This window comes from Crinia signifera, chromosome 2 (genome assembly GCF_055691185.1).
Source record: "Crinia signifera chromosome 2, ASM5569118v1, whole genome shotgun sequence".
NCBI classification, from domain to species: Eukaryota; Metazoa; Chordata; class Amphibia; order Anura; family Myobatrachidae; genus Crinia; species Crinia signifera.
The window spans coordinates 7,659,281-7,685,846 of record NC_139218.1 but is presented as its reverse complement, the minus strand read 5'-3'; the positions used below and the strand labels follow the sequence as shown (position 1 = coordinate 7,685,846).

Below are 26,566 nucleotides of genomic sequence, written 5' to 3'. Positions count from 1 at the left end.
CGTCTTCCTTCCCTGAGATCCACCATTTTCCTAACCACCCAGTATGGGGTGCGGAATGTGCCACCACATAGGGCACCTGTCAATGTTCTGTTTTACTCAGTCTGACTGGCAACTTCCTTCTCTCTAATCCCCGGGATCACCTGGTCGCCCCATCTTCCCTCGTCGCATCACTAAATACCTTATGTCACTCGCTCCTTTATTTAATGCATACATACCAACATACTGTCATACTTCCCACCCAGGAGCAAATAAGTCTGCGAGTAAGGAGTCTGACTGCAATATGGAAGGTCATGGGTTTGAATCCTGGATATGACAGTATTTTGAAATGTGTGCTTTTAGTACAAGCAAGTGTAACTGAAGGTCTGGGGTATGACTGCTGAGAAATGTATGACTTAAATAAAGGATAATGTAACCAAATGATAGCTTATAACTTAAGGGTCCGATTCAGACCCTGCTCCCTTGGCTCCAAAAACTCCCAGAGCACCGAGCAGGTCTGAATTGGGCCCCAAGTCCTTGGGCCCCAAGTTACTTGGGAGTCTTCTGTATGGGTGTTCCATAAATACACATATATCATGTGTGAAGGGGCATCATAGCAATTGCTTTTGCTGAGTACCAGGACTCACCATATGGGGGGGGGGGGGCATTGCTTTTATGGCCCATTGCACCAAAATGTCCAGTTATAGTTTTTGAAGCACCAGTTCCACCCCTACGGTGTACAGAACTTAGCCAATTACCTGTTTTATTCCCTGTAATGGTCCTGGGCATCCGCCTGGTTTTCCCGTACAGTAAATGCGGGCCCGGTTACTTTTAGCGCCAGGTCATTGGCACCACGCCCGGCTAGCGTGTGACGTAACTGCTCATACATGTTCCTGCAGATTTGTCCTTCAAGCCTCGTTATGATGGAGGCTCTGATCATATCCTGGCTGCTATTATAACTTATTATTATTTAGCAGTATTGTGGCTGATATATAATGGGAGGCAGGAAATAAGCAGAGGATGTGTTTTATTTCGCTGTTTCCTTCTCAGATGCAGACAATAAGGACCATTGTAAATAATCTGTGATCTGGTGCTGGCGGCTGGGCGGTGGTTTCAAGTTGTCACATAGTAGTTGCCAATTTTCCTTTGTCCTGGGAAACACCGACAATGGACCAAAGGGTCACCCGGTAAAAGTCTATAATTAATTAATTGCCAGAACATTAATGGTCCCATCTGACTCCTCTGCAGATACAACTTTCGTGGTTTCCGCTGGCTACAAGCCATGATCTTCGCCATCGAAGAGATCAACAACTCCACCACTCTGCTGCCCAACATCACTCTGGGCTACAGAATCTTCGACACGTGTAACACGGTATCCAAGGCTCTGGAGGCCACTCTCAGCTTCGTGGCCCAGAACAAGATCGACTCGCTAAACCTGGACGACTTCTGTAATTGTTCGGAGCACATGCCTTCCACCATCGCTGTGGTGGGAGCAACCGGTTCTGGAATATCTACCGCCGTGGCCAATCTGCTCGGGCTGTTCCATATACCTCAGGTGAGGACAGAATGGTGACATCACACCAGAGCCATGTCTAGGGCCTGAGCCTTGGCCAACAGATGATACTAGAATACTGTATACGGTCGACAGATCTGCAGGGAAAAGATAAACAATAGATTAACCCCATATGGTCGACAGGTTCAAAATGTCAACGTGATAATGGTCAACCCACAGGATAGATAAAAGTTTTTTTTTCTAAATGTACACTTTTTAAACTTTTTTTAAAAACAGTTCCACACCCATGGTCTACAGAACTCAGTAAATTCCCTGTTTCATTCCCCCCCCCCCCCCCCCCACTGTCTCTGTAACGTTCCTGGGCATCCGCCTGGTTTTCCTGTATAGTAAATGCTGACATGATAATGGTCGACTGACACAGTTTTCAAAAGTTTTTTCAAGAAATCTGCACTTTTTTAAACTTTTTCATCATCTTTTTCCATCCACATGGACTATGACTGGGAATAGGAACCATAGCAAAGTGAGTCACCCTGCCGGAAGTATGGTGAGCGACTCAAGCCCCCAACGGAACACATTTCCACTGGGTGGGCACTGTCTAGTCAGTCACTGTCGACAGTCAATCGGCCGACATCCAAATGCACAAGGTTGACATTGACAAATTTTACGGTTCCCAATCTAATTATGAATCAAAAAAATTACAAAAATAGTGAAAAGCGCATGTCGACTTTTTGCTTGTGTCAAGGTTTTTTCGATGTCGAAATTCATATCGATATTTGATGTCAACATATTGACTGTCGACCAGTTTCACTTACTTGGATCAGGTATGATAAAACATACAAAATGACACCAAACACACAAAACAAAGTATGCCGACCACTTTAGTGTCAACCACTTCACAATCTCGAACTTTCCTACCTGTCGATCTTCTCTACTGTTTGCCGTTTCCATGTTGACCTTTTGACGCTCTTGACCATGTGACACTGTCGGCCTTTTGTATGTTGACAATTGGGTTCCACCTACAGACTATCTTTTTACTGTTATCTTTTCTAGACTATCTTTTTACTTTCCCACATCACCCGCTAGTATACACCGCGAGGAGCAATTCTGTTTGCTGAGGGGTCGTTCTGAGGAAGACCCCAAATGATAAACCCGAGACACCACTGAAGGCCCCCATACACTTCCCAGGTGGCCGGGTTCCATACGATACACCGTTTGTGGTCCTTAAGACACCGGTCTCCCTCCATCAGACGCCAACCCATAGTATGCCAGCAGGATTTGGACACTGGCTCACACCTGGTATCTGGTGATGGGGCGCGGGGGGGGGGGGGGGGGGCAGAGAGGGGGCTGCAATTGTCACCAACCTCAAAAGGAAGAGGTTGTTCAAACCCATACAAATTAGAATCAGGCCCAGTGTATTATTATCCCCGACCGCAGCATGAAGTGCAAGCTGTTTGCGCGAGGTGACCAGTAATGGCGCTCTCTTCTTTTGCAGGTCAGTTACGCCTCCTCAAGTCGCCTTCTAAGCAACAAAAACCAGTACAAATCCTTCTTACGTACTATGCCGAATGATGAGCACCAGGCCACGGCTATGGCGGACATCATTGAGTATTTCCAGTGGAACTGGGTGGGAACCATCGCTGCAGATGATGACTACGGCCGGCCGGGGATCGAAAAGTTCCGTGAGGAGGCGGAGGAGCGGGACATCTGCATAGACTTCAGCGAGCTCATATCACAGTATACCCCGATAGAGGAGATAGAAAAAGTGGTCGACGTCATTCAGAACTCAACGGCCAAAGTCATTGTTGTCTTCTCCAGTGGACCTGACCTGGAGCCCCTGATTAAGGAGATTGTCAGGCGCAATATCACAGGGCGCATCTGGCTTGCCAGCGAGGCCTGGGCAAGCTCTTCCTTGATCGCCATCCCGGAATACTTCCACGTCATTGGGGGCACCATTGGGTTTGCCTTGAGGGCAGGCCAGATCCCAGGATTTCGGGAATTCCTCCACAAGGTGCACCCAAAGATGTCAAACAGTAATGGCTTTCTCAAAGAGTTCTGGGAAGAGACCTTCAACTGTTACATGCCTGGGGGCTCTAAGAAGAGCGAGGACTTCAACAACATTACGGCTTGCACCGGCCAGGAGAACATTACCAGCGTGGAGACGCCATATCTGGATTTCACTCATTTACGGATATCGTACAATGTATATTTGGCTGTATACTCCATTGCCCACGCGCTGCAGGAGATATACACATGCACGCCCGGGAAAGGGCTCTTTGCCAACGGTTCCTGCGCAGATATAAAGAAGGTGGAAGCCTGGCAGGTAGGTGTTTGCTTTCCTTATAACTTACCCATGTTAAACTGTTCAACTACCTGGGATCCCTTAATGTGTAACATGGTTTGCCGTCAAAGTGTTGGTTTTGCCCACCTGCAGGGCATGGCCACTGGGGTGGTCCCTATTAAATACCAGTTATATCTGTGTATAGACTGGATAATGTGGCAGCGTTTCTGTACATAGCGGCAGATGCCCTGAGACAATCAACAGCTCAGGTACATAACTAGTGGAGTGGTTTATTGAGGAAATAAGGGCACAGTTGTACTCACTGTTACATGCACTGGTTGATTAGAGCAGAGTGGGTCTTATACAGCTCACTGCTGTTGAGTCTATGTAGCTTATGGGTAGCTGGACAGCATGTGGAATATCAGGTAATTACAGATGTGACCAGAGTGGAAGACGGCTATCTATCACTGTGGTGGTCTAACACATTGTAAAGATGACGCCTTGCATGAGCAGTGGTGGCCTACCCTATCCCTAAGAGTGGTGGCCATTTTGGTGCAGGGGATGAAGCCTCCTTGAAGGAACAATATGAAGTCGGAGCAGTTTCTTTAGCTTACTAAGGTGGGTCAGCTGAGAGGATGTGGCATGGGCATGGTCTGTGTTGGGTGGGTATTATTAGTATGTGAATGATCTGACACCAGGACCCATCATTTACGCCTCTACATGCAATAAGACCGATAACTGGAGGCTTCTTCTGGATAGAAGTAATGGGAAGCGATAATGCAGCACCTATGGGTAGGGTACCAGCCGGGGTAGTGCTATGTATTATCAGACCTGTTTATATTCATGTAATATTGCTGGAATCACCTGTAGATGACACCGGAGGCCTCTCAGTGACTCAGATCAGGTAACCTTATCGGGGTCATGAGGGAGATTCCTAAAATCTTCCACTGCTGAGTCCACCAGGCAGAGTCTGTGCTCCTGGCAGATCTCTTGTAGTGCAAAATAAAATATAATTACCTTGCAGATCAATTAGACATAATACAGACGCAGTTCTTCCTGTGAGCAACGCACTCGGTGTAATTAATCCTCCCGGCTGTTTCCTGGGTCTCTGCCTGGATACAGGGTCGTCAGGACGGAACCTTTTAATTAACAATCGCAGAACATTCATAGTACAGGCAGGGCCAGCGCCACAGGCAGTTCGCCCCTCGCCCCCCCGTGCAAAGGGGGTACCTGCTGCGCCGTCTGGGGAGTGGGCAGGGGGGTCCATGCTGGCGTCTGACAGGAGTCTGCAGTGGTGCCTTGCCGTGCGGGTACCTGCGGCGCTGTGTATAAATCTGGCGGCAGCGGGGGGTCCCTGCAGTTAATAAGAAATAACTAGCGCTATGCGACGGCGCGTGAAGCGCTGCCGGGTTTGAAAACACTGGCCGCATGCTGATTGGCTGAGATTCAGCCAATCAGCATGCGGCCAGTGTTTTCAAAACAGAAGCGCTTCCTGTGCTGCCGCATAGCGCTAGTTATTTCTTATTCACTGCAGGGACCCCCCCGCCGCCGCCAGATTTATATACAGCGCCGCAGGTACCCGCACGGCAAGGCACCACTGCAGGCTCCTGTCAGACGCCAGCATGGACCCCCCTGCCCGCTCCCCAGATGGCGCAACAGGTACCCCCGCCTCCTCCCCCCGGCATCGGGGCGCCCCACCCCGACTCGCCTGGGGCGCTCCGGTGCCTTGCACTGTCCCGGAGTACAGGGGCCACCTGTGGTCCAACCTGATGGAGAAATCATGTTAGGGGCCATTGACAAACAATCGCTGCTGATTTATGACATCATGCGTCCACGCCTGAATAAATCGCCCTCTTGTGGGTAAATGACAGGGTTTGTGGAATGGTGCTTTAAATGCCCTTGCAATGCTTTAGCGCCAATGTAAAAGCAGCGTTGAGGGGTGGTTGTTATGGTTTGTAGTAGGATCACGTTGTTCAAGACATTTGGGAGAAATATTCGCACCATCATCTTCATCGATGCACACTTTCATCAGCGCTCTTTGTAAAACAGTGTATTTACCCTGATGGTCAGTACTGTGTACACCTGTGCACTTGCTGGGTGACCTGGGACAAGTGTCAGTGAGTGATGAGTACACCTGTGCACGTGCTGGGTGACCTGGGGCATGTGTCAGTGAGTAATGAGTACACCTGTGCACCTGCTGGGTGACCTGGGTCATGTGTCAGTGAGTAATGAGTACACCTGTGCACCTGCTGGGTGACCTGGGGCATGTGTCAGTGAGTGATGAGTACACCTGTGCACCTGCTGGGTGACCTGGGACATGTGTCAGTGAGTGACGAGTACACCTGGGTGTCAGTGAGTAATGAGTACACCTGTGCACCTGCTGGGTGACCTGGGGCATGTGTCAGTGAGTGATGAGTACACCTGTGCACCTGCTGGATGACCTGGGACATGTGTCAGTGAGTGACGAGTACACCTGCTGGGTGACCTGGGACATGTGTCAGTGAGTAATGAGTGCACCTGTGCACCTGCTGGGTGACCTGGGACATGTGTCAGTAAGTAATGAGTGCACCTGTGCCCCTGCCGGGTGACTTGGGACATGTGTCAGTGAGTAATGAGTACACCTGTGCACCTGCTGGGTGACCTGGGACATGTGTCAGTGAGTAATGAGTACTCCTGTGCACCTGCTGGGTGACCTGGAACATGTGTCAGTGAGTAATAAGTACTCCTGTGCACCTGCTGGGTGACCTGGGACATGTGTCAGTGAGTAATGAGTACACCTGTGTACCTGCTGGGTGACCTGGGACATGTGTCAGTGAGTAATGAGTACACATGTGCACCTGCTGGGTGACCTGGGACATGTGTCAGTGAGTAATGAGTACTCCTGTACACCTGCTGGGTGACCTGGGACATGTGTCAGTGAGTAATAACTGCACCTGTGCACCTGCTGGATGACCTGGGACATGTGTCAGTGAGCAATGAGTGCACCTATGCACCTGCTGGATGACCTGGGACATGTGTCAGTGAGTAATGAGTACACCTGTGCACCTGCTGGGTGACCTGGGACATGTGTCAGTGAGTAATGAGTACACCTGTGCACCTGCTGGGTGACCTAGAACATGTGTCAGTGAGTAATGAGTACACCTGTGCACCTGCTGGATGACCTGGGACATGTGTCAGTGAGTAATGAGTACACCTGTGCACCTGCTGGGTGACCTGGGACATGTGTCAGTGAGTAATGAGTACACCTGTGCACCTGCTGGGTGACCTGGGACATGTGTCAGTGAGTAATGAGTACACCTGTGCACCTGCTGGGTGACCTGGGACATGTGTCAGTGAGTAATGAGTACACCTGTGCACCTGCTGGGTGACCTGGGACATGTGTCAGTGAGTAATGAGTACACCTGTACACCTGCTGGGTGACCTGGAACATGTGTCAGTGAGTAATGAGTACACCTGTGCTCCTGCTGGGTGACCTGGGACATATGTCAGTGAGTAATGAGTACTCCTGTGCACCTGCTGGGTGACCTGGGGCATGTGTCAGTGAGTAATGAGTACACCTGCTGGGTGACCTGGGAAATGTGTCAGTGAGTAATGAGTACACCTGTGTACCTGCTGGATAACCTGGGACATGTGTCAGTGAGTAATGAGTACTCCTGTACACCTGCTGGGTGACCTGGCTAATGTGTCAGTGAGTAATGAGTACACCTGTGCACCTGCTGGGTGACCTGGAATATGTGTCAGTGAGTAATAAGTACACATGTGCACCTGCTGGATAACCTGGGACATGTGTCAGTGAGTAATGAGTGCACCTGCTGGGTGACCTGGGACATGTGTCAGTAAGTAATGAGTGCACCTGTGCCCCTGCCGGGTGACTTGGGACATGTGTCAGTGAGTAATGAGTACACCTGTGCACCTGCTGGGTGACCTGGGACATGTGTCAGTGAGTAATGAGTACTCCTGTACACCTGCTGGGTGACCTGGGACATGAGTCAGTGAGTAATGAGTACTCCTGTGCACCTGCTGGGTGACCTGGAACATGTGTCAGTGAGTAATAAGTACTCCTGTGCACCTGCTGGGTGACCTGGGACATGTGTCAGTGAGTAATGAGTACACCTGTGTACCTGCTGGGTGACCTGGGACATGTGTCAGTGAGTAATGAGTACACCTGTGCACCTGCTGGGTGACCTAGAACATGTGTCAGTGAGTAATGAGTACACCTGTGCACCTGCTGGATGACCTGGGACATGTGTCAGTGAGTAATGAGTACACCTGTGCACCTGCTGGGTGACCTGGGACATGTGTCAGTGAGTAATGAGTACACCTGTGCACCTGCTGGGTGACCTGGGACATGTGTCAGTGAGTAATGAGTACACCTGTGCACCTGCTGGGTGACCTGGGACATGTGTCAGTGAGTAATGAGTACACCTGTGCACCTGCTGGGTGACCTGGGACATGTGTCAGTGAGTAATGAGTACACCTGTACACCTGCTGGGTGACCTGGAACATGTGTCAGTGAGTAATGAGTACACCTGTGCTCCTGCTGGGTGACCTGGGACATATGTCAGTGAGTAATGAGTACTCCTGTGCACCTGCTGGGTGACCTGGGGCATGTGTCAGTGAGTAATGAGTACACCTGCTGGGTGACCTGGGAAATGTGTCAGTGAGTAATGAGTACACCTGTGTACCTGCTGGATAACCTGGGACATGTGTCAGTGAGTAATGAGTACTCCTGTACACCTGCTGGGTGACCTGGCTAATGTGTCAGTGAGTAATGAGTACACCTGTGCACCTGCTGGGTGACCTGGAATATGTGTCAGTGAGTAATAAGTACACATGTGCACCTGCTGGATGACCTGGGACATGTGTCAGTGAGTAATGAGTGCACCTGCTGGGTGACCTGGAATATGTGTCAGTGAGTAATAAGTACACCTGTGCACCTGCTGGGTGACCTGGGACATGTGTCAGTGAGTAATGAGTACACCTGTGCACCTGCTGGGTGACCTGGGAAATGTGTCAGTGAGTAATGAGTACACCTGTGCACCTGCTGGGTGACCTGGGACATGTGTCAGTGAGTGATTAGTACACCTGTGCACCTGCTGGGTGACCTGGGTCATGTGTCAGTGAGTAATGAGTACACCTGTGCACCTGCTGGGTGACCTGGGGCATGTGTCAGTGAGTGATGAGTACACCTGTGCACCTGCTGGGTGACCTGGGACATGTGTCAGTGAGTGACGAGTACACCTGCTGGGTGACCTGGGACATGTGTCAGTGAGTAATGAGTGCACCTGTGCACCTGCTGGATGACCTGGGACATGTGTCAGTGAGTGACGAGTACACCTGCTGGGTGACCTGGGACATGTGTCAGTGAGTAATGAGTGCACCTGTGCACCTGCTGGGTGACCTGGGACATGTGTCAGTAAGTAATGAGTGCACCTGTGCCCCTGCCGGGTGACTTGGGACATGTGTCAGTGAGTAATGAGTACACCTGTGCACCTGCTGGGTGACCTGGGACATGTGTCAGTGAGTAATGAGTACTCCTGTGCACCTGCTGGGTGACCTGGAACATGTGTCAGTGAGTAATAAGTACTCCTGTGCACCTGCTGGGTGACCTGGGACATGTGTCAGTGAGTAATGAGTACACCTGTGTACCTGCTGGGTGACCTGGGACATGTGTCAGTGAGTAATGAGTACACATGTGCACCTGCTGGGTGACCTGGGACATGTGTCAGTGAGTAATGAGTACTCCTGTACACCTGCTGGGTGACCTGGGACATGTGTCAGTGAGTAATAACTGCACCTGTGCACCTGCTGGATGACCTGGGACATGTGTCAGTGAGCAATGAGTGCACCTATGCACCTGCTGGATGACCTGGGACATGTGTCAGTGAGTAATGAGTACACCTGTGCACCTGCTGGGTGACCTGGGACATGTGTCAGTGAGTAATGAGTACACCTGTGCACCTGCTGGGTGACCTAGAACATGTGTCAGTGAGTAATGAGTACACCTGTGCACCTGCTGGATGACCTGGGACATGTGTCAGTGAGTAATGAGTACACCTGTGCACCTGCTGGGTGACCTGGGACATGTGTCAGTGAGTAATGAGTACACCTGTGCACCTGCTGGGTGACCTGGGACATGTGTCAGTGAGTAATGAGTACACCTGTGCACCTGCTGGGTGACCTGGGACATGTGTCAGTGAGTAATGAGTACACCTGTGCACCTGCTGGGTGACCTGGGACATGTGTCAGTGAGTAATGAGTACACCTGTACACCTGCTGGGTGACCTGGAACATGTGTCAGTGAGTAATGAGTACACCTGTGCTCCTGCTGGGTGACCTGGGACATATGTCAGTGAGTAATGAGTACTCCTGTGCACCTGCTGGGTGACCTGGGGCATGTGTCAGTGAGTAATGAGTACACCTGCTGGGTGACCTGGGAAATGTGTCAGTGAGTAATGAGTACACCTGTGTACCTGCTGGATAACCTGGGACATGTGTCAGTGAGTAATGAGTACTCCTGTACACCTGCTGGGTGACCTGGCTAATGTGTCAGTGAGTAATGAGTACACCTGTGCACCTGCTGGGTGACCTGGAATATGTGTCAGTGAGTAATAAGTACACATGTGCACCTGCTGGATGACCTGGGACATGTGTCAGTGAGTAATGAGTGCACCTGCTGGGTGACCTGGGACATGTGTCAGTAAGTAATGAGTGCACCTGTGCCCCTGCCGGGTGACTTGGGACATGTGTCAGTGAGTAATGAGTACACCTGTGCACCTGCTGGGTGACCTGGGACATGTGTCAGTGAGTAATGAGTACTCCTGTGCACCTGCTGGGTGACCTGGAACATGTGTCAGTGAGTAATGAGTACTCCTGTGCACCTGCTGGGTGACCTGGAACATGTGTCAGTGAGTAATAAGTACTCCTGTGCACCTGCTGGGTGACCTGGGACATGTGTCAGTGAGTAATGAGTACACCTGTGTACCTGCTGGGTGACCTAGAACATGTGTCAGTGAGTAATGAGTACACCTGTGCACCTGCTGGATGACCTGGGACATGTGTCAGTGAGTAATGAGTACACCTGTGCACCTGCTGGGTGACCTGGGACATGTGTCAGTGAGTAATGAGTACACCTGTGCACCTGCTGGGTGACCTGGGACATGTGTCAGTGAGTAATGAGTACACCTGTGCACCTGCTGGGTGACCTGGGACATGTGTCAGTGAGTAATGAGTACACCTGTGCACCTGCTGGGTGACCTGGGACATGTGTCAGTGAGTAATGAGTACACCTGTACACCTGCTGGGTGACCTGGAACATGTGTCAGTGAGTAATGAGTACACCTGTGCTCCTGCTGGGTGACCTGGGACATATGTCAGTGAGTAATGAGTACTCCTGTGCACCTGCTGGGTGACCTGGGGCATGTGTCAGTGAGTAATGAGTACACCTGCTGGGTGACCTGGGAAATGTGTCAGTGAGTAATGAGTACACCTGTGTACCTGCTGGATAACCTGGGACATGTGTCAGTGAGTAATGAGTACTCCTGTACACCTGCTGGGTGACCTGGCTAATGTGTCAGTGAGTAATGAGTACACCTGTGCACCTGCTGGGTGACCTGGAATATGTGTCAGTGAGTAATAAGTACACATGTGCACCTGCTGGATGACCTGGGACATGTGTCAGTGAGTAATGAGTGCACCTGCTGGGTGACCTGGAATATGTGTCAGTGAGTAATAAGTACACCTGTGCACCTGCTGGGTGACCTGGGACATGTGTCAGTGAGTAATGAGTACACCTGTGCACCTGCTGGGTGACCTGGGAAATGTGTCAGTGAGTAATGAGTACACCTGTGCACCTGCTGGGTGACCTGGGACATGTGTCAGTGAGTGATTAGTACACCTGTGCACCTGCTGGATGACCTGGGACATGTGTCAGTGAGTGATGAGTACACCTGTGCACTTGCTGGGTGACCTGGGACATGTGTCAGTGAGTAATGAGTGCACCTGTGCCCCTGCCGGATGACCTGGGACATGTGTCAGTGAGTGATGAGTACACCTGTGCACCTGCTGGGTGACCTGGGACATGTGTCAGTGAGTGATGAATACACCTGTGCACTTGCTGGGTGACCTGGGACATGTGTCCCAGGTCTGTAAAGCGCTGCGGAATCTGTGTGCGCTATATAAGAAACTGCTAATAAATAAATAAATAATGTGTCAATAAGTAATGAGTACACCTGTACACCTGCTGGGTGACCTGGGACATGTGTCAGTGAGTAATGAGTACACCTGTGTACCTGCTGGGTGACCTGGGACATGTGTCAGTGAGTGATGAGTACTCCTGTGCACCTGCTGGGTGACCTGGGGCATGTGTCAGTGAATAATGAGTACACCTGTGCACCTGCTGGGTGACCTGGGAAATGTGTCAGTGAGTAATGAGTACACCTGTGTACCTGCTGGATGACCTGGGACATGTGTCAGTGAGTAATGAGTACACCTGTGCTCCTGCTGGGTGACCTGGGACATGTGTCAGTGAGTAATGAGTACTCCTGTACACCTGCTGGGTGACCTGGGACATGTGTCAGTGAGTGATGAGTACACCTGTACAATCTGCATTATATCTGCACTATATAGTCATTGCTGCCCTGTCTATCTGGGTTTCAATTTGTGGTGTCACGGGAGGGTGCATCGGGATTGCAAGGTAAAAAACCTGTGCGATCTGCATATGATCTGCATGCGATTTTGACTATATAGTCAAAATCTCAAGGTGGATTGTACCGTGTGTACACAGCATTAGACTCAATTTATTTATGAGAGACAAATATTATAAACAGAGGTTTTCATTTCACCTATACCCTAAACTGGACGCCTTTTACGGCAGATACCACAGCTATAATATTTATGGTACTTATTTCCTAGCACGGCGCCACCGATTTTGATTGTATCCATCGGGTCGGAAAAATCGCGTCGATCGCATCGCGCACTGCCAACCAAATCGCATGCGATGCGATCGACCCCAAAACCCCCCATTTTAATACCAAACCCCCCTCATGTTTTAAATGCCCCCCCCCATTGTTAACGCCACCCCACTATTGACGCCAACTCGAAGCGTGGCGAGTGCAGTGAGCCCGCGAGGGGCGGCGGTACGCGTCCTCCGACCTTTTTATACCCCCACTATCCACGTTGGCGTGGAGTTGATCTTATATAGTGTGGCGAGCGCAGCGAGCCACCGAGCCCAAAGCGTGGCGCGCGCGCAGCGCACCCCGCGAGGGGACGCGGATACCTTCACAGGTATCCGCGTCCCCTCGCGATTGAAAATCGCCTTGATCGCGTCGGTCGCATCGCGGCCCCTTATTAGGGGCCGCTATGGAAGCGATCAACGCGATTTTGTCTTTCACCGGCAAATTAGCGGGTGATTGACATAAAATCGGGTCCATCGCGTTGATTATATGCCTTAAGTGCCTTAAAGTTAAGGCATACAATCAACGAGATGGGCGCCGTGCTAGGAAATAAGTACCATATTCATTTATTATTATTTATTACCAGTTATTATACAGCGCACATATAGGCCCTTATTCTGGTTGACTCGCCAGGCTGCGATTTCGCCCCCCAGACGCCGCCTACCGGTTCTCACCTGCAAATAGATGTTTAACATAATTTGATGACCGCCGACCATAGAATGATGTGGAGGGTGATTCTCAGGTCCCTTACATCTGCACACGCGACAGGAACTGGGCGGGCAGCTGACGTCAGCGCTCCGCTCCGCCCCGCCCCCCCCCCCCGCGCGTCAATGCTGACCATTCCCATGGGCGAATCCGCACGCCCCTGACCCACTCGGCGCATGCACAGAAATGTGAATTTGCATGCAAGCATGAGAACCAGAATAACCCCCGCATTCTGCAGTGCTGTACAGAGACTATTATTACCAGTTATTATATAGCGCACACATATTCCGCAGCGCTGTACAGAGACTATTATTACCAGTTATTATATAGCGCACACATATTCCGCAGCGCTGTACAGAGGATTATTACCAGTTATTATATAGCGCACACATATTCCGCAGCACTGTACAGAGGATTATTACCAGTTATTATATAGCGCACACATATTCCGCAGCGCTGTACAGAGACTATTATTACCAGTTATTATATAGCACACACATATTCCGCAGCGCTGTACAGAGATTAGTATAACCAGTTATTATATAGCACACACATATTCCGCAGCACTGTACAGAGACTATTATTACCAGTTATTATATAGCGCGCACATATTCCGCAGCGCTGTACAGAGACTATTATTACCAGTTATTATATAGCGCACACATATTCTGCAGCGCTGTACAGAGAATATTATTACCAGTTATTATATAGCGCACACATATTCCGCAGCGCTGTACAGAGACTATTATTACCAGTTATTATATAGCGCACACATATTCCGCAGTGCTGTACAGAGAATATTATTACCAGTTATTATATAGCGCACACATATTCCGCTGCTCTGTACAGAGGTTATTATTACCAGTTATTATATAGCGCACATATATTCCGCAGCGCTGTACAGAGACTATTATTACCAGTTATTATATAGCGCACACATATTCCACAGCGCTGTACAGAGACTATTATTACCAGTTATTATATAGTTTACACCAATTCCGCAGCGCTGTACAGAGCATATTATTACCAGTTATTATATAGCGCACACATATTCCGCAGCGCTGTACAGAGACTATTATTACCAGTTATTATATAGCGCACACATATTCCACAGCGCTGTACAGAGACTATTATTACCAGTTATTATATAGCGCACACATATTCCGCAGCGCTGTACAGAGACTATTATTACCAGTTATTATATATCGCACACATATTCCACAGCGCTGTACAGAGAATATTACCAGTTATTATATAGCGCACACATATTCCGCAGCGCTGTACAGAGACTATTATTACCAGTTATTATATAGCGCACACATATTCCACAGCGCTGTACAGAGAATATTATTACCAGTTATATTATATAGCACACACATATTCCACAGCGCTGTACAGAGAATATTATTACCAGTTATTATATATCGCACACATATTCTGCAGCGCTGTACAGAGAATATTATTACCTGTTATTATATAGCGCACACATATTCCGCAGTGCTGTACAGAGACTATTATTACCAGTTATTATATAGCGCACACATATTCCGCAGCGCTGTACAGAGACTATTATTACCAGTTATTATATAGCGCACACATATTCCTCAGCGCTGTACAGAGACTATTAGTACCAGTTATTATATAGCGCACACATATTCCACAGCGCTGTACAGAGAATATTATTACCAGTTATTATATAGCGCACACATATTCCCCAGCGCTGTACAGAGACTATTATTACCAGTTATTATATAGCGCACACATATTCCACAGCGCTGTACAGAGACTATTATTACCAGGTATTTATATAGCGCACACATATTTTGCAGCGCTGTACAGAGACTATTATTACCAGTTATTATATAGCGCACACATATCCCGCAGCGCTGTACAGAGACTCTTATTACCAGTTATTATATAGCGCACACATATTCCGCAGCGCTGTACAGAGACTATTATTACCAGTTATTATATAGCGCACACATATTCCGCAGCGCTGTACATAGACTATTATTACCAGTTATTATATAGCGCACACATATTCCGCAGCGCTGTACATAGACTATTATTACCAGTTATTATATAGCGCACACATATTCCGCAGCGCTGTACAGAGGATTATTACCAATTATATAGCGCACACATATTCCGCAGCGCTGTACAGAGACTATTATTACCAGTTATTATATAGCGCACACATATTCCGCAGCACTGTACAGAGAATATTATTACCAGTTATTATATAGCGCATACATATTCCGCAGCGCTGTACAGAGGATTATTACCAGTTATTATATAGCGCACACATATTCCACAGCGCTGTACAGAGACTATTATTACCAGTTATTATATAGCGTACACATATTACGCAGCGCTGTACAGAGAATATTATTACCAGTTATTATATAGCGCACATATATTCCGCAGCGCGGTACAGAGACTATTATTACCAGTTATTATATAGCACACACATATTCTGCAGCGCTGTACAGAGACTATTATTACCAGTTATTATATAGCGCCCACATATTCCGCAGCGCTGTACAGAGACTATTATTACCAGTTATTATATAGCGCCCACATATTCCGCAGCGCTGTACAGAGAATATTATTACCAGTTATTATATAGCGTACACATATTACGCAGCGCTGTACAGAGAATATTATTACCAGTTATTATATAGCGCACATATATTCCGCAGCGCGGTACAGAGACTATTATTACCAGTTATTATATAGCGCCCACATATTCCGCAGCGCTGTACAGAGACTATTATTACCAGTTATTATATAGCGCACACATGACAGGGTATTGTCTAATCGCTGTGCCCAACTACCCCCCCACAAATGACATAACTCTCTTGTTGGATAAAATTGGCCACAGCAGCCATCTTTATTGAACAATACAATTTTAAACAATAATCCAAAAACATTCCCACGGAAGGTGGTCCCCGAGGCCCTCAATAAATATATATCCACACCTCTAAGCACTTCCAGGAGCTCTTACCCCCAGCCGATAGCGATTGGCTCGAGGGCACCAATTGTACACACCCAGTGCTCATTAATTAACCTCACCCAGAGGAGTCCAGCCCCCTCATGGGGCCCTCCCCGCCGCATAATTAAGCCTCAATGCCACCAACCTCGAGGACCCCCCTCCGCCACAAAGCACGAGGTTAAACCCTTAACCCCGTGCGCCCCCCCCACATCCGGAACGCTGTTTCTATTCCCTCTTGTAGTCCCAAAGACCAAACATCTATCCCCACAGCATTCAGGTGCACACCGTCCCCTCTCCAAAATGCCCCGGCACCAGACTCATGTTCCCTGTGCCTCACCACAACAGCCCCGTTCCTGGCCATAAAACGCCCCATCGCCCTGTTAACTTTAATCCGTGCCTTATTGAGCTTGTCAGCCGACCTCGCATCCCTCCAATAATGGCGTGGCACGATGTCTGACCAAACCGTGATTAATTCCGGGAACATTGCCCATAACCGTAGGAGATCAAACTTGATATCCCGTATCAACTCCCTAAATGGTCTGCCCCCAAGGTCATTCCCGCCCACATGCAGAACTAATATGTCGGGAACCCTATCGAGCCGAACAAAACGGTGAAATTCCTGCAGCACTCCACTCCATACCATACCGCGTTTTCCCAGCCAGCGAACCACTGCCTCCTCTCTATCCAAACCCAGCTGGCGGCCGTTTGGTCTGACATCCGCCCGTAAAGCTCCCCAAAAGACATATGAATGTCCTAAAATCCAAATCAGGCACGGAGGCTGCCCTAAAACAGAAAAAACACGGTCAACCTCAACAATCCCCTAAACGAACACAAGACCGAAAGCGAGACGATTCCCACCGCCCAATACGCTTAATCAACTCATCCCCAAATCCCATTCTAGCAGCCTCAGTTGCGGCCCCAATGCGGAAAGAGTGACCCGCGTATTCCTCCCCCTTGAGGCCCAACGTCCGCAGGGCTGCTCTAAACACACTTGTGAACTGAAACCGTGATAAAAAGGAACCATTCGCATGCATCAGCAAAGGATCCCTTTCCCTGCCCACTCTGACCTCCTTAAATATCCTCAGCCGTGCCACCGGGCACATATCCGACCCTGGTACAGAGAAGAGAACTACCTTCTTCCCCCTCCCTATCTGATCCGTCTTAGACCTCCTCACCACTAGCTCCACCCTATCAGAGTATAAATCCACATCCTCTCCTAACAAACCTCCCGGCCTGGACACGCTTGGACTCACGAGCTCCCCAATCCGCAGTGCCCCGAAGAAGGCAAGCGAAAAAGCTACCCCAAACAACCTTTCCTCGAAATTGGAACTACAGACCTCCCCTAACTTCATGCCCATATTCTGTAACAACTGGAAAGACACCGGCCTTCTCTGATCCTGTACGACATGACCTCTCCTCCAACCTTTTAAAGCCTGCGCAATCAGGAAATTCTTAGTGACGTCAGGCCTGCCGCCTGCACGAAACCCAAAAGCCAAGCCCGCCATGCAGCGCGTGATTTTTGCCACTGACCCACCAATCTCCTTACAATGGCCTATATATAGCAAGACAGCCAACTCGTCATCATCCTCCTTCAGACCTACTACCTCACGCCATTCTAACCAGCTCCGCCATTCCTGAGTGTATGCCGACCATGTATTCGGGGCCAAGGATTCCCTGATGAGCTGATCGACTACCCGTCCAGCAGAGCCCAGAGCCGACTCGGGAACCCGTTCCCCTCCCTGTCCGCCTCTGGTGCCAACTCCCGAAAACGCTCCCACTGTGAACGAGATAAAGCATCCGCAATGCCGTTAGAGACACCGGGAACGTGCCTAGCCACAACCCACAAATTCAAAGCCAGACATTCCAATACTAACTGCTGCAAAACAGTGACCACTGACGGTGAAGATGCCGACAATTGGTTAATAGCCATGACAACCCCCAAATTATCGCAGTGAAAACAAATCTTCCTATTGCGGAATAGCTCCCCCCAAACAACTACTGCTACCAAGATAGGAAACAACTCCAACAATGCCAAGTTTTTAACCATGCCTCTCTGCACCCAAGACTCCGGCCACCGGCCTACACACCAATGTCCCTGGCAATATGCCCCGAACCCACCACTCCCGGCCGCGTCTGTGAAAAGGTCTAGCTCAGTAGCGACGCATGTGTCTGACATCCACAAAGCTCTGCCGTTAAAAGCTTCCAAAAAAGTTGCCCACACCCGCAAGTCCCCTTTCAACTCACTACCTAATCTGACAAAATGATGAGGAAGAACCACCCCTGCTGTCGCTGCTGCCAGCCTCCTGCTGAAAATGCGGCCCATAGGCATAATGCGACACGCAAAATTCAATTTGCCCAGCAAGGATTGCAATTCCCGCAATCTAATCTTCTTCAACAGCAATGCCCTCCCTACCTCGGCCTTCAAACCCAGCAATTTCTCCTCGGGCAAGCGGCACTCCATATTCTCGGTATCAATGACAATACCCAAAAAACTGATCACAGTCGCAGGGCCCTCCGTCTTACCTGGAGCAAGCGGGACCCCAAAGTCTGCCGACACCCTTTCAACAGTCCTCAACAATAAGTCACATACTCCGGTCCCCCCAGGCAGGGCCGCCGAGAGAAATCCTGGGCCCCGGTACAACAACTTCCTGGGGCCCCCACAGACGGAGATCCCCGCACACTCTGCGGTCCCTTGTTACGCCACAGCTTCCAAGGTGGATACAGGGACAAAAATGTACACCGTAATGCCTATTACACATGTCACACATCCATTACATATCATACCACATTCCATAATGCTCATTACATGTTATGCCACACACTGTAGTGGGCAGTACACATTATGCAATACACCGTAATACCTATTACATATTTTACCACATGCCATAATGCCCATACATGCTATTCCACACACCGTAATGCTCATTGCATATTAGGGGGTCAACATGCTCGTTGCCATGGGATTAACCTGCTCTGCCAGGGGTTAACATTCCCTGCCAGGGGTTAGCATTCTCTGCCAGGGGTTAACATGTTCTTTGCCATGGGATTAACGTGATCTGCCAGGGGTTGACATGCTTGTTGCCATGGAGTTACATGCTCTGCCATAGGTTACATTCTTTGCCAGGGGTTACATTCTGACTTCCAGAGTTGTATTTCAGCCCCAGCAGCATGCAGGGAGGCAGCAGACACAGAACAACTAGCCACCCACCTTAACCTTGGAACACAGTGACCTGGACATGGGTGGAGAAACAGGTCTGGGACTGCTAGACTGGAGACATGGTACTGGCACCTGCTGCTGCTGCTGGTACTTGGGATGGAAATGTGGGGAGCGGGGCGGGCTGGATTCTGCGGAGTGGGTGGTACTCCAGCAGGAGATGGCCTCTCTCTGACCCAGTTCCTCTCGGCACCCAGGGACTACCTACCCTAAGTATCCTCCTGTCGCCGAGCCACGGTAAACTCCCAAGTCACGTGGCTGGCTCTCAGCAGGCCCTGGAGTCGGAGAGCAGAACGACAAAGAAGGACCTCTGTGATGCTGCTGCCTCCACACTGGCCCACATCCGCACTCCCTATGCTGCTGCTGAACAGCTGACACCGGCGCACTCAGACCCGGCGCACTCGCCACCAAATTAAAAAAAACTTTGTGTCCAAACCAGGGCCCCCCTGACAGGCTCGGGCCCGGGTAAACTGTACCTGCTCCCCCCCCCTCTCGGCACCCCTGCCCCCAGGACCAATACATAAGAAGTCATCTAGGTAATGAATAACTGAACTACACCCAGAGACATCCTTAACCACCCACTCCAAAAAAGAACTAAAGGCCTCAAAATAAGCACATGACAAAGAACAACCCATCGGTAAACAACGATCAACAAAAAATTCCCCGTCCCAACAACAACCCAATAAACGCAAACTGGTTGGGTGAACCGGCAGCAAACGGAATGCCGATTCAATATCAGTCTTTGCCAATCTGGCCCCTTTCCCAAACCGCTTCACCCACTGAACAGCCGCGTCAAACGATGTATAAACCACCGAGCAGATGTCAGGGTCAATGCCATCATTGACCGACGCCCCTTTTGGAAAAGATAAATGGTGTATAAGACGAAACTTGTTCGCCTCCTTTTTTGGCACCACCCCCAATGGAAAAACTATCAAATCTGGCCATGGTGCCGACCCAAAAGGTCCAGCCATACGACCCAGCTGCACCTCCTTACGCAGTTTATCCTGCACCACCTCTGGATGCTCCCTTGCAGACTTCAAATTCCTCCTCAAGCCCCCTGAAACCTGCACGTCGGAAGGTATCTTAAAACCTTCCCTAAACCCCTCCTCCAACAACACGGCTGTCTGCTGGTCAGGATACCTACGCAGATAGCCCAGCATCCTTTCCAGCCGAACCGGTGTCTCCCCCTTTTGAATTACCGTCCCGTGACTTCCCTCTGAAGCATTTATTTGCACCATGGGTCCCTCCACACGAGGAACATTCATGTTTAAATTTGCATTTTGCCCCAAAACGACATGACCCGTCATTAAAGGCAAAGCAGAGTCCCTTCTGCATGGCCGTCCCATTTGTGGCCTCCCTCGGCCCCCCCCCCGTCCCCACGAAAGGGCTGCCCACTTTTTGTGGGAGCCGTCACCTTTAACCATAAAGCAATATCCTTATGGTCCCAACGTATGTTAGGGCGAACAGCCTTCCTCTGCCTAAACTGCTCATCGTACCTGAGCCAAGCCAAGCCCCCATACACACGGTATGCCTCTCCTATCGCATCCATGTAACAAAACAAGCCTGAACAATTGTCAGGTGCCTTCTCCCCAATCACACTAGCTAAAATAGCAAATGCTTGGAGCCAGTTCGTGAATGACCGCGGTATCAGCCGATACCGCCGCCGTTCCTCCTCCTCCTTCTTCTCCTCCTTACGGGGCCTATCCAGATTAAAACGCTCTAAAGGGAGCAATGAAAATATATCAACGTATTCCCCTTTCCAAATCTTCTCCCTCACCTCCTGCTTCAGGTGGGCCCCCAATGGCCCCTCAAAGCATACATACACCTCCCCTTTTGCAGTGTCACTGAGCCTTCCACTCTCCTCCTGCGTCCCAACACTGCCCCCTTCTGCCCCCGCACTACTGCTACTTTGCTCACCGCCGGATAACGGCACCCCGCTGCTCACCGGCACCCCACTGCTAACCGGCACCCCACTGCTAACCGGCACACTATTACTGACTGGCACACTAATGCTAGCTGGTGTGCCCGCATTCTGCGGCACCCATGCTGCCGCCGGGGACGGCCCCGCCCCCTGCCGCAAACCCACCAACCAATCTGCAAAACCACTCAATAATTCAGTAAAACCTCTACTCATTTCCCCTTGGAGGGCTAACCCTCCCCCCCCCCTGACTCTGCGCTAAAGCATTAACAGACATAGAGACAGACTCACCAGGCTGCCTGGGGGCTGTGAACCCAGCAGCCGCAGGTCCAGTGTCCTGACGAACTCCAGCCAATGAGGAAGGACCAGGTATTTCTCCATCATCTGCTGACGCTGCCATCTCTCTTCTCCTGTCATCCCGACCCTCAGGTACAGCACCAGCCGGCGTGACCTCGTTGGAGGCGGAGCCAGCTGTGCGCCTCTCGCTCCGTGTACCAGGCCTGCGGTCCTCAGCCTGTACTTCTGCCCCCCTGGCACGACTCACCCCGCGCTGGGCAGCAGCATGCCCCGCATGCCCCACCGCACCAGGTCCAGTACCACGCAACGCCGGATCTTCTTGCACGTGGGGGGGATCCCCCCCGCGCGGAGGGTTCCGCCTGCTGGTTGGATTCCTCCCAGACCTGGTCCTGCGGGCGGAAGGTGCCCGGCCCGCAGCCTGGCCTGGAGGGTCCCTAACGGGGCTCCGTGAACGGCGCTGAACCCTGGGGGACACAGATGGGCTAAAGCGCTCCGGAGGCCTGGACCTCCGAGGCCGTGCACCCGCTGGAGCAGCCTCCTGCGTTGCTGCTCCCAGTCCCCCCAGCAGACCTGACATCTGCTGCTGCAGCCACTCAGTCCCTCTGGTGCCAGCTGCCTCCCTGAGGGCAGCAAGCGCAGCGGATACCTCCGCATCAGCGTTGCCTGGGGAAGCCATGGGAGATGTCACGCTGCTTAGCTGTTGAGAAAATCTCCCAGTGACCCCTATTTCCTGCCTGAACCCTGCTTATAAACCCCTCCAACACCCCGTTAAGCCCCTCCCCCTATGACCCTCACCTTAAGCACTCCTCCTATGACTAACTGCTAGTCAGCTCCCTACAAACCCTGTCAGGGGAGCCTACCCCCAGGCTTTGCCTCCAGTCCGGCTCCTACATATTCCTCAGCGCTGTACAGAGACTATTAGTACCAGTTATTATATAGCGCACACATATTCCACAGCGCTGTACAGAGAATATTATTACCAGTTATTATATAGCGCACACATATTCCCCAGCGCTGTACAGAGACTATTATTACCAGTTATTATATAGCGCACACATATTCCGCAGTGCTGTACAGAGACTATTATTACCAGTTATTATATAGCGCACACATATTCCGCAGTGCTGTACAGAGACTATTATTACCAGTTATTATATAGCGCACATATATTCCGCAGTGCTGTACAGAGACTATTATTACCAGTTATTATATAGCGCACACATATTCCGCAGCGCTGTACATAGACTATTATTACCAGTTATTATATAGCGCACACATATTCCGCAGCGCTGTACATAGACTATTATTACCAGTTATTATATAGCGCACACATATTCCGCAGCGCTGTACAGAGAATATTATTACCAGTTATTTATATAGCGCACACATATTCCACAGCGCTGTACAGAGACTATTATTACCAGTTATTATATAGCGCACACATATTCCACAGCGCTGTACAGAGACTATTATTACCAGTTATTATATAGCGCACACATATTCCGCAGCGCTGTACAGAGACTATTATTACCAGTTATTATATAGCGCACACATATTCCGCAGCGCTGTACAGAGACTATTAATACCAGTTATTATATAGCGCACACATATTCCGCAGCGCTGTACAGAGGATTATTACCAGTTATTATATAGCGCACACATATTCCGCAGCGCTGTACAGAGACTATTATTACCAGTTATTATATAGCGCACACATATTCCGCAGCGCTGTACAGAGATTATTACCAGTTATTATATAGCGCACACATATTCCACAGCGCTGTACAGAGACTATTATTACCAGTTATTATATAGCGCACACATATTCCACAGCGCTGTACAGAGACTATTATTACCAGTTATTATATAGCGCACACATATTCCGCAGCGCTGTACAGAGAATTATTACCAGTTATTATATAGCGCACACATATTCCGCAGCGCTGTACATATATATTATTACCAGTTATTATATAGCGCACACATAGTCCGCAGCGCTGTACAGAGACTATTATTACCAGTTATTATATAGCGCACACATATTCCGCAGCGCTGTACAGAGGATTATTACCAGTTATTATATAGCGCACACATATTCCGCAGCGCTGTACATATATATTATTACCAGTTATTATATAGCGCACACATATTCCGCAGCGCTGTATAGAGACTATTAATACCAGTTATTATATAGCGCACACATATTCCGCAGCGCTGTACATATATATTATTACCAGTTATTATATAGCGCACACATATTCCGCAGCGCTGTACAGAGACTATTATTACCAGTTATTATATAGCACACATATTCCACAGCGCTGTACAGAGACTATTATTACCAGTTATTTATATAGCGCACACAAATTCCGCAGCGCTGTACATATATATTATTACCAGTTATTATATAGCGCACACATATTCCGCAGCGCTGTACAGAGGATTATTACCAGTTATTATATAGCGCACACATATTCCGCAGCGCTGTACAGAGACTATTATTACCAGTTATTTATATAGCGCACACATATTCCGCAGCGCTGTACAGAGCATATTATTACCAGTTATTTATATAGCGCACACATATTCCGCAGCACTGTACAGAGACTATTATTACCAGTTATTATATAGCGCACACATATTCCACAGCGCTGTACAGAGACTATTATTACCAGTTATTATATAGCGCACACATATTCCGCAGCGCTGTACAGAGATTATTATTACCAGTTATTATATAGTGCACACATAGTCCGCAGCGCTGTACAGAGAATATTATTACCAGTTATTATATAGTGTACACATATTCCGCAGTGCTGTACAGAGATTATTACCAGTTATTATATAGCGCACACATATTCCGCAGCGCTGTACAGAGATTATTATTACCAGTTATTATATAGCGCACACATATTCCGCAGCGCTGTACAGAGATTATTATTACCAGTTATTATATAGCGCACACATATTCCGCAGCGCTGTACAGAGAATATTATTACCAGTTATTATATATCGCACACATATTCCGCAGCGCTGTACAGACTATTACCAGTTATTATATTGCGCACACATATTCCGCAGCGCTGTACAGAGAATATTATTACCAGTAATTTATATAGCGCACACATATTCCGCAGCGCTGTACAGAGATTATTACCAGTTATTTATATAGTGCACACATATTCCGCAGCGCTGTACAGAGAATATTATTACCAGTTATTATATAGCACACACATATTCCGCAGTGCTGTACAGAGACTATTACCAGTTATTATATAGTGCACACATATTCCGCAGCGCTGTACAGAGACTACTATTACCAGTTATTATATAGCGCACACATATTCCACAGCGCTGTACAGAGACTATTATTACCAGTTATTATATAGTGCTCACATATTCCGCAGCGCTGTACAGAGACTATTATTACCAGTTATTATATAGTGCACACATATTCCGCAGCGCTGTACAGAGACTATTATTACCAGTTATTATATAGCGCACATATATTCCACAGCGCTGTACAGAGACTATTATTACCAGTTATTATATAGTGCTCACATATTCCACAGCGCTGTACAGAGACTATTATTACCAGTTATTATATAGCGCACACATATTCCGCAGCGCTGTGCAGAGAATATTATTACCAGTTATTATATAGCGCAGACATATTCCGCAGCGCTGTACAGAGAATATATGAATATTCAAATCAGTCCCTGCCCCAGTGGAGTTTACTATCTATATTCCCTGCCACATGTACACGCGCAAACAGATATTCTAGGATTAATTTTGTTGGAAGCCAATTAACCTACCAGTATATTTTTGGATTGTGGGAGGAACACATGAAAGCCTAGAACGATCAGCGTAATAGCTAGTACCGCATTCAATTCCCATCTTCACGTGTGGCGGATACATGGGGGTATGATATGTCGACATTCAGCATGGTTCATAATGCTGACAGTGTCAACACTGACAGGGGTAACCCAACCGTATCCTAACCGTAAACCCATCCAGATCATAGGGAGTGATTCAGGCCAATTCGGTGTGGCCCAAATTTGTTACCCCGGCCGTTCGTTGGGGATTGTTCATGCGCAAATCTGCCTGGATCGAAAGCCCTTGGCGAGTTTCACACTCATCGGGGTATTTGCTCACTGGGGGCGGATGCAGGAGCCTGCTGAGCGTTTTATGGGCGTATCTGTGCCTGCTTGGGGGAGGCGGCACACAGGGGCGGATCCAGGATAAAATGACAGGGGAGGCACCATGATAAAAGAGGGTTTGGGTGGGGGAGGGGCGGTGTTAGTGGTGCCAGTGTACATGCTGAGAGAGCGGCAGAGAGAGGGTGGCAATGGGATTAAAAATAGGCCCTGGCATTTAAAGTATGCAGGCCCACCATGGCGACAAATGTGAAGGGTGTAGTGCACGCGCCAAAGGCGTGCTCCGTAAAAGGGGTGTGGCCACTCAAAAGGGGGCGTGCCCTTGAGTGTAGTGTACAACACCATATACAACTTCTACACATTATGCAACAAAATACTAGACCCCATTATACTTGCCCCTTACACATAATAACACACGGATTGAGCCAAAATTCACATAATGCCAAATGGATTGAGCCAAAATTCACATAATGCCAAATGGATTGAGCCAAAATTCACATAATAACACACGGATTGAGCCAAAATTCACATAATGCCACATGGATTAAGCCAAAATTCA

The 26,566-nt window shown here is 49.0% G+C and overlaps 1 protein-coding gene across 1 annotated transcript in view; it reads left to right on the top strand.

Moving 5' to 3' along the window:
* Positions 1 to 26,566, top strand: part of CASR (calcium sensing receptor) — a 100,696-nt gene that overhangs the window by 64,302 nt on the left and 9,828 nt on the right. The window contains exons 3-4 of the mRNA XM_083171509.1: positions 1,225 to 1,531; positions 2,982 to 3,809. Coding sequence (XP_083027635.1) covers positions 1,225 to 1,531; positions 2,982 to 3,809 — 1,135 coding nt within the window. The remainder of the gene's footprint in view (positions 1 to 1,224; positions 1,532 to 2,981; positions 3,810 to 26,566) is intronic.